The sequence below is a fragment of the Nematostella vectensis genome, chromosome 14 (assembly GCF_932526225.1).
Source record: "Nematostella vectensis chromosome 14, jaNemVect1.1, whole genome shotgun sequence".
NCBI classification, from domain to species: domain Eukaryota; kingdom Metazoa; phylum Cnidaria; class Anthozoa; order Actiniaria; family Edwardsiidae; genus Nematostella; species Nematostella vectensis.
The window spans coordinates 7,052,242-7,065,786 of NC_064047.1; the positions used below are offsets into that span (position 1 = coordinate 7,052,242).

At 38.0% G+C, this 13,545-nt stretch overlaps 1 protein-coding gene and 1 long non-coding RNA gene across 2 annotated transcripts; both read right to left on the reverse strand.

Moving 5' to 3' along the window:
• Positions 1 to 834: 834 nt before the first annotated feature.
• On the reverse strand, positions 835 to 5,297 carry LOC116607487. Its single transcript, XR_004292359.2, has 2 exons — positions 1,770 to 5,297; positions 835 to 923 (listed from the first exon to the last, which is right to left on the reverse strand). It is a non-coding gene; the product is annotated as an uncharacterized LOC116607487 (long non-coding RNA).
• An 830-nt stretch (positions 5,298 to 6,127) lies between these two features.
• Positions 6,128 to 13,488, reverse strand: LOC5515970 (peptidyl-prolyl cis-trans isomerase-like 4). Its single transcript, XM_001636021.3, has 13 exons — positions 13,118 to 13,488; positions 12,666 to 12,733; positions 12,142 to 12,206; positions 11,508 to 11,768; positions 10,937 to 11,033; positions 10,109 to 10,225; positions 9,368 to 9,492; positions 9,186 to 9,252; positions 8,675 to 8,789; positions 8,267 to 8,342; positions 7,859 to 8,072; positions 7,271 to 7,326; positions 6,128 to 6,968 (listed from the first exon to the last, which is right to left on the reverse strand). Exons 1-13 carry the CDS (start codon positions 13,185 to 13,187, stop codon positions 6,887 to 6,889), a joined length of 1,413 nt encoding a protein of 470 aa, XP_001636071.2. The 5' UTR covers positions 13,188 to 13,488; the 3' UTR covers positions 6,128 to 6,886.
• Positions 13,489 to 13,545: the final 57 nt, after the last annotated feature.

Sequence of the window (13,545 nt, forward strand, 5' to 3'; positions counted from 1 at the left end):
TTACTCGTGTATAAATTTTTTACTTGTGTATGGTGGCCCAATGTTATAATAGTAAAACCAATCACAATACTGGAAATCAACTATAAAAAATATAAAATAAAACAAATTAAAATCCTAATTCCTTTATTTAATATTTATTTTCTATTTATTTTTTATTCTTTGAAAAAAAAATACAAAAAAAATATTGTGGCAAAAAAAGTTATTGACAAAAAAATGACAAACAGAAAATATTAATTGAAATTGAAAATCGACATTGAAAAACAACATTGAAACTAAACATTAAAAAACCAACATTGAAAATCAAAGGTAAATTTCACCAACATAGAAATTCGAAAATGAAAATGAATTCCGCGTTTTATCCACCTGGCCCATCGTTATAATAACCAAGGATAAGGACGATGGCCAAGTGTTATAATAGACCAGAACTCTTTGCGCACTTCCGATCACAGGTACTACATTTCACATCACTTCCATGTTCAGTGCTAAATTATTTTTAAAATAACTGCATGAAAAGTCAAATGGTACATTGCTGTTGATTTTTGCAAATATCATTTCAGATTCCTAAGTAATGAGCTGTATTCATATCAGCTATTTGAAAAGTAGATTGATCACAACCCCTGTGCAGTTAATTAGTTCAAATTGACTAGAAAACCTATTTAGTCCATTTGCAATAAGGGCCAATGTTGGTCAGTGTTTTGTACCAGCCACTTTGTCAAAAGGTGAATGAAATAAACCACTCTAACTTGTTTTCAAAGTTTCTGAATACTTTTAGTTTATTTTATTAGCCTGGTTTATTTTTTTATAACAAGTTTTTATTTGTAACTATTATCTATCTTTTTGTTACTTATTAGCTGTATTAATGAACACATCCTGCCCTAGCATCATGCCTTTAAAGCTGTCAGCTTGCTTGAGTCGGGATTCGCCTGAAAAATTTGGAGGACAGTGACAAAATCTACGGAAGAATACTAAAGAGATAAATGTTATGCCGCACAAAACCTAATTGATAAACCTAAAATTAAAAATAATTCCAAGTAACCTTTAAAATAAAACCTTGAACAGGAAATATATGAAGTCTGTTTTTAGGGGCTAATGAGCCAGAGGTTGAATTGCCTTGTTTTCAGAAAAATCTGTAGAGAAAAACTATAGGTATCTGTTATCTTTAGTTTTCTATGAAAATTGAAGAGATGGGAGTTTTGAGATGTTGTATGAAAACGTTGAGCTGGGGTATTCAAGATATCTTTTTCCCGTGAAAAATAATCATATGTATGGTAAAGCAGATCATTTTAGAACCTATTACCTCTCACGAACCTTTTTTTTTCTAAAATTTAAACCAGAATTCATTTTAAATTTTAAATGTTCTTCGAACTTACAAAATATACTTAAACTAAAACCGTTCATCGCTCGATATCTTTCATAAAAGAGCTCACAGAACTTAAATGTGACGAAGAATCTCCAGATAAGAAATCGTTCTTTATTAAAAGTTAAAAAGTTATCAAATAAAAAGCTTAAGATTAGTTCACTTCTTGAATGAATTAAAAGCAAGGAAATAACAACATTTTCTAAAACAAACGCGACGTTGTTTACGAACAATCAATCAATTTCTATCGGATATTGTATGAACAAACTAGCTGAATTACTAGTTAGGAACTAGGTATAATAAAACATCAACATCCCATCATGGCTTTAACTGTTTGAGTGCTAGAAATATATCAACACAAGAGTTTTTCATAGCTCCGACGAAGGTTATAAAATTGACATCTTATACTTACCTTCTTTTTCCAAACCCATCCTTTGTCCTTCCATCCATCGTTTGTACGTCTTTTTATTATAAATGTGTAAGATGTGTCGAATTTCTTTCTTGGCTTTAGCTACGACGAAAATAATGCAAAAACTTTATCAATTCACGGTATCGGCCGCGAGTTAGAAGAGCAAAACGCGAGAAAAATTAGACGCAGGATTCCCGTGAGTGTAAATACAAAAACACTAAAAACTAAATAATTGTAAGTTTTGATGCAACTTTCGGGGTTTTATTAAGTATGGAGCATTCTCGTAAAGTGCTAAAATATATTCTTGTATAATTATTTCACTGAGGTGGCGTTTTGCTAAGTTATTGCAAATTGTGCTGGCTCCACGGGCAGGCGGGCGGGCGGGCGACACGCAGGGTATCGCATAGTTATATACCATTAGTTCCGCTGGCTCCGCTATAAATTCAATCCAACGTTATGTAGTACTTGTAGCTGTCTATTATTTACATGTTTAAGCGATTAGAGCGCATTTGGGTCCGATAGAGGGAATTCTAAATTTCTCCAAACAGCGCAAAAGCGGCACATGCCGATTTGAGGTTTTCGAGAATCAACTCGTCGTACTCGAAGTCCACAAACTTTCTAGGCTCGACTGGCCTGTAAGTCTGCTTGTTGTCTGGCTCCGCCGCTAGTCGCTGGACTAGTGACGGGGGAGATGCACCTTTAGCCGCATTCTGGGATTTGGTCCTCTTTTCGGACATCTTGGCATTAAGATTTTGCCATACGGCGTTTTGTTTTGGTGGTATTTCTATATCCCAAAGGTCAGGACGCTTCTTCTCACATTCAGCACATTGAGTCAGTTCCGCCACGAGTAGCCTAAGGGGGACGGAACGCTGAACTGCTGGAGGCAAAAGTTCGCACCTCGCTCCAAGTATATCCTTATTTGGAGTTTCTACCACAGGACACCCATAGAAAGCGCGGGAATATTGTATCCACGTGGCGGAAGTGCGCAAGGAGTCCTGGGGGTCGTTTCTCAAAAGTCCCGATGAACCCGGAAACACGGAAAGTCACCCGGTTAGCCCCCGATAAACTTTACGGGTGTTTCTCAAAACGCCTGTTATTGTCGGGCCCGGAAAAAATCCCGGTAACTCGCCCGGTAACTTACGGGAGCTCAAGAGTTCCCGTTAACTTACCGGGAATTACTTTTAATGCGATTATTGATACCCAAAACGATGTTTTTCTTTAATATTTTCAGCTGAATTTATAGATCAACTATTCATCTAGAATTGGCCAAGTTGAACTATCCAATTTGGTGCTTTTCTTCCGATTAAATCTCGCCATTTTCAAGTTGTGTCGAGTTGTAGTGAATTTTCATCACTTGAGGAAACCATATCACTGCCCGGGAAGAAGTGGGTCAATCACGGCTAACATCATTTTATGGGATTCCCTACCAGCCAATCAGGTTTCTTTTTTGTCAAATGATTTGACATTTAGCTGTCACCGTGCGCCTAAAAAAATGTAAACAACTTTGCGAAGGTATTGGAAGTTTGCTACAAAATGAGACTTTATCTAATTGTTCTTTGTATTTTTTTTCGAAAAGTGCCGATGCCACAGCAGTGTCTGGGGTACCAGTTGTCTACAGACATCGACAAATCTACGATTTTTATTGATATTCAATAATTATTTAGCCAATCTATTCATTAACTCTGAAAAATATAATTTTCTTATCGGGAACCCGTAAAGTTGTCTACAGACATCGACAAATCTACGATTTTTATTGATATTCAATAATTATTTAGCCAATCTATTCATTAACTCTGAAAAATATAATTTTCTTATCGGGAACCCGTAAAGAACCGGGACGCTACCGCTAGCTTTGAGAAACGCTCTTCCTCGCCCGGAAAAGTATCCCGAAAACTCTCCCGGTACCCTAAAGGGCCCGAATATTACCGGGAGTTTTGAGAAACGACCCCCTGGTCTATTATATATAACACTTGGCCATCGTCCTTATAGTGTCACCAGATCCCTTGTTATTATAACGATGGCCACGTAGATAAAACGCGAAATTAAATTAAATTTTCGAATTTCTATGTTGGTGAAATTTACCTTTGATTTTCAATGTTGATATTCAATGTTGATTTTCAATGCGGTTTATTTTTGGACGTCCAGATTTTTTTTATCAGTTTTATATTATTTTTTTGTGTGAATAAATTTCGTGCGGGATGTTTCAATTAATATTTTGTATTTGTCATTTTTTGTCAATTTTTTTTTTTTTGCCACAATATTTTTTGCATTTTTTGCGTCATCTTTAGTTAGCATCAACCATTATCAGGTGGGGTTAGTCGCATCTTATTAGCTGGAGTTAAACGCATCTTTGAGAAATTGAGTCCCTTCACTTTTTCTGAATAAATGTTTCCAGCCAATTCCTTCTTCTCCACTTTCTGTCCAACTTACAGCTAATCTCTTTTTTTCTAATCGCGTTTTTGACATTTTCATTGCCGTTCCTAATTTCGAAAAGCGTAAGGGGGGCATGGAAAATTTTGTTCCTTCTGAAGAAGGGGGGTCAACTAATTTTATCCCTTACTTTTATCAAAATCCTTACGCCCCCCCCTCGAGATAATAAATGAACTTTCCCTTATGTGACAAATATCTTACGTGTGTGACAAATCTTTTACTTTTGTGACAAATCTTTTGCTTGTGCGACCAATTTTTTTCTCGTGTACAAATCTTTTTCTTAAAATCTCCCTCAAATCTTTCTCACTGCCATACTCATAGCATGGCAAGACATGGCACACCATGGCAGCTCATGGCAATACTTTGGTGGACCATGGCAAGGTATGGCAAAACATTGCCATGACGAACCACTAAAAATATGGTAAGCCATGGCACGTCATGGCAGGTTATGGCAACACTTTGGTGGACCATGGCACGTCAGGACCCATAGTATGGCAAGCCATGGCAGCGTATGGCAAAATATTGCCATGACTTGCCATACTTTGAGTATTGAATGACACGGCACGTCATGGCAATGTTTTGCCGTACCTTGCCATGGTGTGCCATCATGCGCCATGGCTTGCCATAACCTGCCATACATTGCCATGATTTGCCATACTATGAGTATAGCACCTAATGGCACGTCATGGCAATGTTTGCCATGCACTACCATGGTGTGCCATGGCTTGCCATACTACGAGTATAGCACCTAATGGCACGTCATGGCAATGTTTGCCATACACTACCATGGTGTGCCATGGCTTGCCATACTATGAGTATAGCACCTAATGGCACGTCATGGCAATGTTTTGCCATACACTGCCATGGAGTGCCATACGTTGAGTATGGCACCTAATGGCACATCAGCAATGTGTTGCCATACATTGCCATGGTGTGCCATGGCTTGCCATACTCTGAGCATGGCAGTGCACTACCATATCGCCCCATGACAGGTAATCCGGAATCTGGAATCCATGAAAAAATGAGATATGGGATCCGGAATCCATGAAAAAATGAGATATGGAATCCGGAATCCATGAAAAAATGAGATATGGAATCCGGAATCCATGCTGCTGGAATCCGGAATCCATGCTGCTGGAATCCGGAATCCACGAGAAAAAACCCACATGGAATCCGGAATCCACACACTAGGATCCGGAATCCAGAACCCTATTGGAGAACCTGTCATGGGGCGAACCATAGACTGATATGACTTGCCGTTGACTACAATGGATTGCAATGACTCGCCAATGACTACCGTTGCGTACTTGATATAATTCGTAATAGTATGTATTGATGCTACAACCCTTATTAGTGACACAAGTATTCCACTTTGATGTTCGTGACGGTTATCATTAACGGTAAACCCTGTGAAAACATTGTGGGCTCGTAAACATGGCGGAGATAAAGATGATTCATGAATGACCCGGGGAAATCAGCGCATAATTCGAATACTCAGGGGCTCTAAGGATTCATACGGGAAAAACACACAAAATAGCGTATCTTTATGGGGTTTTAACAAAAATGCATGAAACTTGTCAAGTGAGTTCATCTTGTGAAACGGTAACGAAATATGTATCTTCTAACCATGAAAGCCAAGGTAACGTGACTAAAAGGGGGCCATCTTGGATTTTTTATAAATTGCTCCTGCCTTCAACCTTTCTGGGAAATGAAAGGGTTGTTTAGAGAAGGGTCTGATAATTGTATGTGATTCAGAGCAACTTGTGCTTGATATGATAACCGCGTACAGTTCTACCAACAATCATACCCTAGAAAATGGATACCACACACTAAAAAAATAATCTTTCTCCGATAATTTATCCGAAAGGAAGTTTACGGATTTCTATCATAATATCCAATCAGATAAATCAGATAAGAAAGACTGTCAATGGTTAGCTGTTTAGCATCTTTATGGTTATATTTAGCACGCAAAACGGTATCCGGCAATCGCTGATTCGAGCGAAACTACTTCACAGACATTATCTTTGCCTTCTGCGGGAATTTTCTGGTCAAAAAAGATATCTCTACAGTCAAGAAACAGTGCGAGTTTTTGTCATAACATTCCACATCCGCCATTTTGATCGCCAAATCGCTCAATGAAATGCGCACGGGCAACAGAATAGTCCCTTGTTTAAAAAAATAATGATCGGGTCATGTAGTGGCTATCAAAAGATTCCACCTCCTTGGATTGATGCACCACAGACACAACAATCGGAAACAAAACAACAGAACTAAATACATTAGAACTATGAGGTAATCCAGGCAGTTATGTTAGGCCTTATGAGCAGGCTGCTACACTTCTCCATTCGTCCTTTGAGAACTTAAATTGAACGATACCCATCGTGGCCATTATTTACTAGGGAACCTGGCAAGCACAATCAAATTTAATCGTCATACGAAACATGCCAAACACAGGAATCCCAAGTGTCATCATAGAAATATGGCAAACACAGGAATCCCAAGGAAGCCTATAGAAAACACAGGAATCCCAGCCGTCCTAGGGATGCTATGGAAAACACAGGAATCCCAATCGTCCTAGGTGGCCTGCCAAACACAGGAATGCCAATCTTCCAAGGTTACGTGTAGGTGAAGTCTTGTTTAACAGTGTTTATAAAAAGACAAGTATTGCTCCACACAGGTATCACATGCCATCATCTGTGTTTCCTGTCATCTCTGTGTTTTCTATCTCGGTCACGTGATCGGTACGGAGAAGGGGACCGTCTGCTCTTGCGGCTAGACAGAAAAAGGCATGTTTTTTTTTTTAGCACTTTGCGGTACACACACACAAACAAAGAGCAGAGTATGCCCTGAGCAAATCAGCATTGCTTGTACTCAACACAAAGAAAATGCAAACATTAACAACGCAAACATTAGCCAGCGCCGGGCGCCGCTTCATTCGACTGACCACAAGACAAAAGAAATGTTGGCGAACTATTTCTCAGCACCTCCCAACTTGTTATGCCAACAGCGCCAGAGATATGTACCAGTTTGGACTACCTGGGCTATCCACATATCTTCCCATAATTCTTGTGTACCTTTTCTCCTGTCTATCGTCATCAGACCTTTTTCTGTCACCCCTATGATCTTTATCCTGAAATAAAAAATACCAAGGGTCTGATCAGGGTACATCGCTCCTTTTTATTCGCTTGTGTTTGTAGGACTGTTGAGCACTGGCCTACAAATGCAAGTGACTCGAAAAGAGCTTGTGCGTTGGAAAAGGGGTCTCCCCCAACAAGGCTTTAGGAAAAGACACAAGATCTCTTGTCCCTCTCCTCCCTTATGCCCTCCTTCTCCCTTCTGACCCTCCCCTCCCTTTTGTCCCTCTCCTCCCTTCTGACCCTCTCCTCCCTTTTGTCCCTCTCCTCCATTCTGACCCTCTCCTACCTTTTGTCCCTCTCCTCCATTCTGACCCTCTCCTCTCTTTTGTCCCTCTCCACCCTTCTGACCCTCTCCTTTCTTTTGTCCCTCTCCTCCCTTCTAGCCCAATATGCGGCCATATTTACCACATCTTATCTCTGTTCCTCTCCTCACTTCTGTTCCTCTCTTCCTTCCCTTCCTTCCCTCTCCTTTCTTCTATCCCTCTACGCACTTCTATCCCGTTTATGAGCCAATATATACCACACCTTATCTCTGTTCCTCTCCCCTCTCCTGTCCCTGTCATCCCTTCTATCCCGATCTCTCTTTCTGTGTCCGTCTTCATCTCTCTCCCTTGACCTTTGATCTTTTTCTTTGTATTTCTCTTTCTCTGACTTTCTGTTGTCATCATTTTTTGAGGATTTTTTCTTCTTCATCGGCTGGTCATCGTCACTTGAATTGTTGTCAAAGACCAGGTCATATCTATAGAGTGTGTTAAGGTCTGACCAAAGATCTAAACTAATGAACATTGAAGTGCAATACAATTGTAAATCCTCTTTCCAAATTGATAAGTATTCAAACATGGTATATTATAAAATACTGATAAATCTTGAAACTCTGTATACTATGATACTAGTATCAATAAATATCAAAACTCTGGATTATTGAAAGGATACTTGTCACGTTTGCCTTTATCCTTGATGGAAAATTTAGGCCTGTCATCTTTTTTATCTGGAAAGGGTGGCTGGGCTCCTAAAATTTATAAAAGAAGAGTCCCATTAACAATTTGACAATAAGGGAAAGCTTATAATTGACTCCATCTGGAAGGAAGAAAAAAAAAATAACAATCATTGTCAACTCTTTAGGTTGTTTTCCTTTTTGGATAAATAAAGTTGTATTACTGTATGCTGTTTTCATTTAGTTTTTCTTTAAAATTGCAAAGAAAAAAATTCTAAGTTAAAATTAAAGTTACATTAACAGCAGTACTATAATGGTAGAATATGGGTCCTTTCTTGTATATAAGTTCACTCACCAAAAAAAGTTGTAATTAAGTTGTTTACCAAAAAGGGTCTATTCTTTGGTACCTTTTCTCATTTGCAATTTGATTTTTGACACAGATTGGGAGAAGTCTACATGAATTCGTCGATCATCAATCAAGACATTGTCCATCTTAAAGTACGCTCTTTCACAGTCCTCGTCCTAAAGACAGAGAAGAATATAGTTCCTATTTCCATCAAGCACAGAAAATGCCACAATCTGTCATCATTATCTGTGTGCAATGTGTGTGTTAATGGGTTTTAAGAAGCAAAACAACCTAGTAGTCAGTTTAAACATTGGCCAATAAATCACAACGGTGTGTGTTCCATTCTCACATGTAACATCAATTTTTTTTAATTATTTTAAATTTCTTTAGGCATGGGCAGATTGTCAAATGACAGCATGGCTGGAAAATTGTGTAGTAAAATTACAAAAAAAATATTACTGCTCAGAATTCTAAATCCATTTTTCATTCAATCTACTTTCTTTGCAGTATTAATGATTTAATTTAATTTAATGATTTAACTTAATTCAACCATAAGGAAGACTAAAACTTACTTTTTCAAACTCAATGAATGCATACTGTAGAGATTCGCCTGTTTTCTGGTCTCGGATCACTTCACAACTAAACAAAACAATACACAGATTTAAACATTAGACACTTCACGGAGCACCATTCAAACACATTTTTTTTCAACATTGGAAGAAAGAAGTGTTTGTTAATTAGCACTGCTCTGTACCTAAGAATGGTCCCAAATCTTGAGAAGATAATTTCCAAGTCTTCGTCAGTGGTAACAGGGTTCAACTTGCAGACAAAAAGGACGTTATCCGGAGGCTTGATATCGGCATCTGGTATATCACCAATCTGCCAAAAAAGAAGAACAATTACGCATGGAAAACCAGTAACAAGCCAAAAAGACAAAAATTGTTAATGTTTTGGTGCACTAGAGAGTCAGGCTAGCTAGAACCCTTGTCTTCACGGATAAGGACATTAGGATTCTGTATCTTTTAAGATTTAAAATGCACTTCAGGGTACTAGCTTCCCCATTAGTTTACTAAGATAGAATGAGTTTATAAAAAAAAAGCAGCTTGAACCACATGGTTATAGCAAGGAACTGTAACCTGTGGGAAATACAATGCGTATGTGATAATTTAAAACTGGCTTTAAAAGATCATTAATTTTCTATCTGTCATGTAATACATGCTTGCATTTCCTTATCATGCATGCACACCTGAGATGACACATTAATGTCAGGTTACCATGAATACCGGCAAAGCCACATTCACACAGCTAGGCCAGGTCACTAACCATGGCAACCAAGTTACAGCAAACTGCATACTTTTTTCTTAGACACAGTGTCCACAACCATACAGTAGGCATATACTGTACTGTAGCAGGGTGGTTAAACAAGGGAGTTTCCGAACCTTCTCTCCCCCCCCCCCCACTTGAACTGTGGACCTAACCAATAAATTTACATTACCATTTCAAGAAGCTGTGCACCAGCTTTTTCCTCTCGCTCTTCAATCATGTCTTCTATCTCCTCCATGGTCTTGCCCTTAGTTTCGTCTACCTCCTCGTCTGCACCTATTAGTCCGCTCTGGGACAAAAACACAATCACAATAAAAATAAATTGGAGTAGCTAATCACTCTAGCCGCAGCTAGATGCTGAATTACGAGAGTGCAGATTCCGACATTGTTGAGTTGAAGGCATGGGAAGGCGCCTCAGGCAGCGGTCATACAACTCCCCCTTCGACACGCCTGGCTTGAGTGTTTTTTGAGACCTGGTTCTGTTTTTGGGGGATTATGAATCTCTTACTGTATAAAGATGAAAAGCAGGAGGTCTTGAATATCATTGCACCATCTCTATCCTTTATCTGAATTGGGAATCAAGGGCCACTGAGGACAATGGCCATCTTCTGGGTGATACTTACAAAGTAGACATTTTCTTACTACATCTTAAACATGGGAGTACATATCTTTCACTCATTTGAAAATAGTTTATCCTAATCTTTTAACATGCAACATTGTCTTATTTGTCTTTCAGCATACTATACATACAGTCTTTAACAATATTTGTTTTAAGCATCACATCTTGTACTGTTTGTATTTCATCGCTCAAAAAGATTTAACTCCTAGAAAGTTCTGGTGAAATTATCTAAAAGAGGATATCCCCCCCCCTCAAATATGAAAATTAAAAATCTATAGTTGGTGCATCCTTTTAAACAAAAGCATATTATACCAAGAAACATCTCATTCAGAAGAAGCATCTTTACATGGCTTAACAGTGTGGTACATATTATCAGCGCACCTCCAGTTGCTCCTTGGTTGGCTCGGGAGAACGGTCAGGAATGGGCAACCCTTCAGGGTCGTCAAACGGGTCATCAAGAATGACAGTATGAGTGATTCTATAAATAGAATAAATAAGGAATATTACAGCGTGACCTGTAAGACTTCAAACATCAAAAATGTGTGTGTAAAGTTATCTCCTGAATGAGTGGGTGAATCACAGCATGAATTTTCAGTAACAGTACAGTGTCTGATCAGAAATGATTGAAAATTACAATCTGAAATATTGAAATGTCATTCCAGTAGCCTGGTAGTTCCATAATGTACAGTACATAAACTGTTAGGGTTCCACAGCAGTGTTTGACCAAGATTTTACAAGCTGAAAATAAACCTTCCCTTCTCCTGTTGAGCCACTTACTTTGAGAGTTACGTATCCTACTAGCAGAGACTGCAGCCTAGCATAATACAGAGATAAGATGCCTCTGATAAAAGTGATTAAGTAACACAGCACCTGTACTGTACGGTTAAGTAAGACTTGGAAAATACAAACTCAACTTTAAAATGTGTGGTTGTGCTTTTTCCTTCTGCCATACCTTATATCCTGGTAGGGTCTAAATTCATCAGTGCAAATAGCTTCATTAATCTTGTCCAAGACATCAAAACCTTCAGAGACCTCACCAAACACTGTGTGCTCCCCATCCAGGTAGTCCAGGCCATCGGCAAGGGTGATAAAGAATTGTGAGCCATGCATATTGTCACCATTGTTAACCATGGAAACTGTGCCCTTGTTTTTATGCTTTAGTTGTGGCTTGGCCTCAGCATTGAAAAACTTTGCCTGGTCACCATATAATACCCTGGTAAAAGTTAAAAGGTTTTTTTTGTATAAAGCTTATATCTTAAAATCTTTAAATGGTTGTACAAGTAAATAGACATTACATGTACTGTATTCAAACATCAGGAGTGCAGATGAGATGCATAATTTTGACACACAAAAGTAGTGTATATACAGTTATTTTTAATTGATACTTAATTAATCATGCATCCTTGCCATCTTTGATCTGAGAAATGAAATCGATAGTGGATTCCATGGTGGAACTAAAATTCAAAGATGAAGTAGCATTGGTTTTATAAATGTACAGTATGCCATCTCAAAATGCTAATGCTAGTTTATAGTGTTATTACTTGATGTTGTTTACAGTACATGTAATGCCAAAAAAATATATTTACCTGAAAACTGACTCTCCACCTTTTCCAGTACCTTGTGGATCACCTGTTTGAGCAGTGAAGTTTCTCTGAATCGGTATAAAAACAATGATGGCGTTAAAAAATAAAATGGTCTATTTGCAATAAAACTTTAAGATAACAATCTACAAATGAAGTCTGATACGTTATGGACAAATTTTTATTGAAAATATATCTTGGTTACATGCATGAATTGGCCGATGGAAATGGATGCATTGTGTGACTTGGCATTTGGCAAGAGCAAAAATGGTGGGTGATTGCCTTTTTTATACCTTATAGGTACAGTATTAGTACTTAACCTAACAACAATACAATATGAGCAAATGTGAGAAATAAAACCAGCACTGTCACATACAAAAAACTATAAAAAAATGATTATTTCACATCATTATTTCACTGTTTATGGGACATGAAATTTTGATCATTATACTGCATAGATACTGTTTGTATCAATGTCCTTTGTGTTTACTGGCGTTATTCCATGTTGACTTGAAAAATACAATGAATACCTGCACTGAATGGAAAAGGCAATAGTTGTAGAACTTGATCTTGCACAACTTCAGAAAATTCAGGCATGCTAGAAAAGTTACAGAATAACCCATAATTAGAAAAAATTACGAACATGGAACTGTTACCAAAAAAAGGAAAAAATGGGGGTACTGTAATTGTCAAATGAAAAGGACAGTATATTAATTTTTATTTGTATGATATACATTAAATACATATATTTTAAAGAAAAATAGGAAACGAAAATAAAATAAGTTTGGGTATCTCAAATTCTTTATAGAATCAGAGTTTACTCAATAGAGAAATTCACAACTTTGACAGAAATGACGTCACAACATGGCGGCCTCCGCAACAGAAACTGCAGTCTTTAATAAAGCTAAGCAAATATCGATGAAAGGCCACATATATTATCAAGTATTATGTTGCTATTACGTGTCAATGTGAGTTTTTGTACCTCGGGGGCGTTCATCTGTGAATAGATCCACCACAATATCCCCAACAGTGGTTTCGAGGATAACAGACATCGTTTCTCTTGTCAACAAAGCATGCTTCAAAATTCGCTCAAAACATGGGGTGACGTGTAAATACAAACCTACAAGCACTGCTTAAGTTTTGTTGTCACTTTATGTAAGTTTAGTTAGGCTATGACATAGCAAACTGGCGTTATTTGCCCCGAAACCTCCGAAACGATCGCGTTGATAAAGAACGTTCGGTGCACGCTACATGTGAACATTGTCTTGACTTACCGGAGAAGGGAAAGTCAAAAGTGGCATTTTGTTTTTTCCAAGCGCAATGGTAAAAAAAAAAATCTAAAACAATCTACAACTTAAGGAAAGTAGCAAATAACTGCCACCAAGCAGGAAAAAAATACCTTTTAGAGAA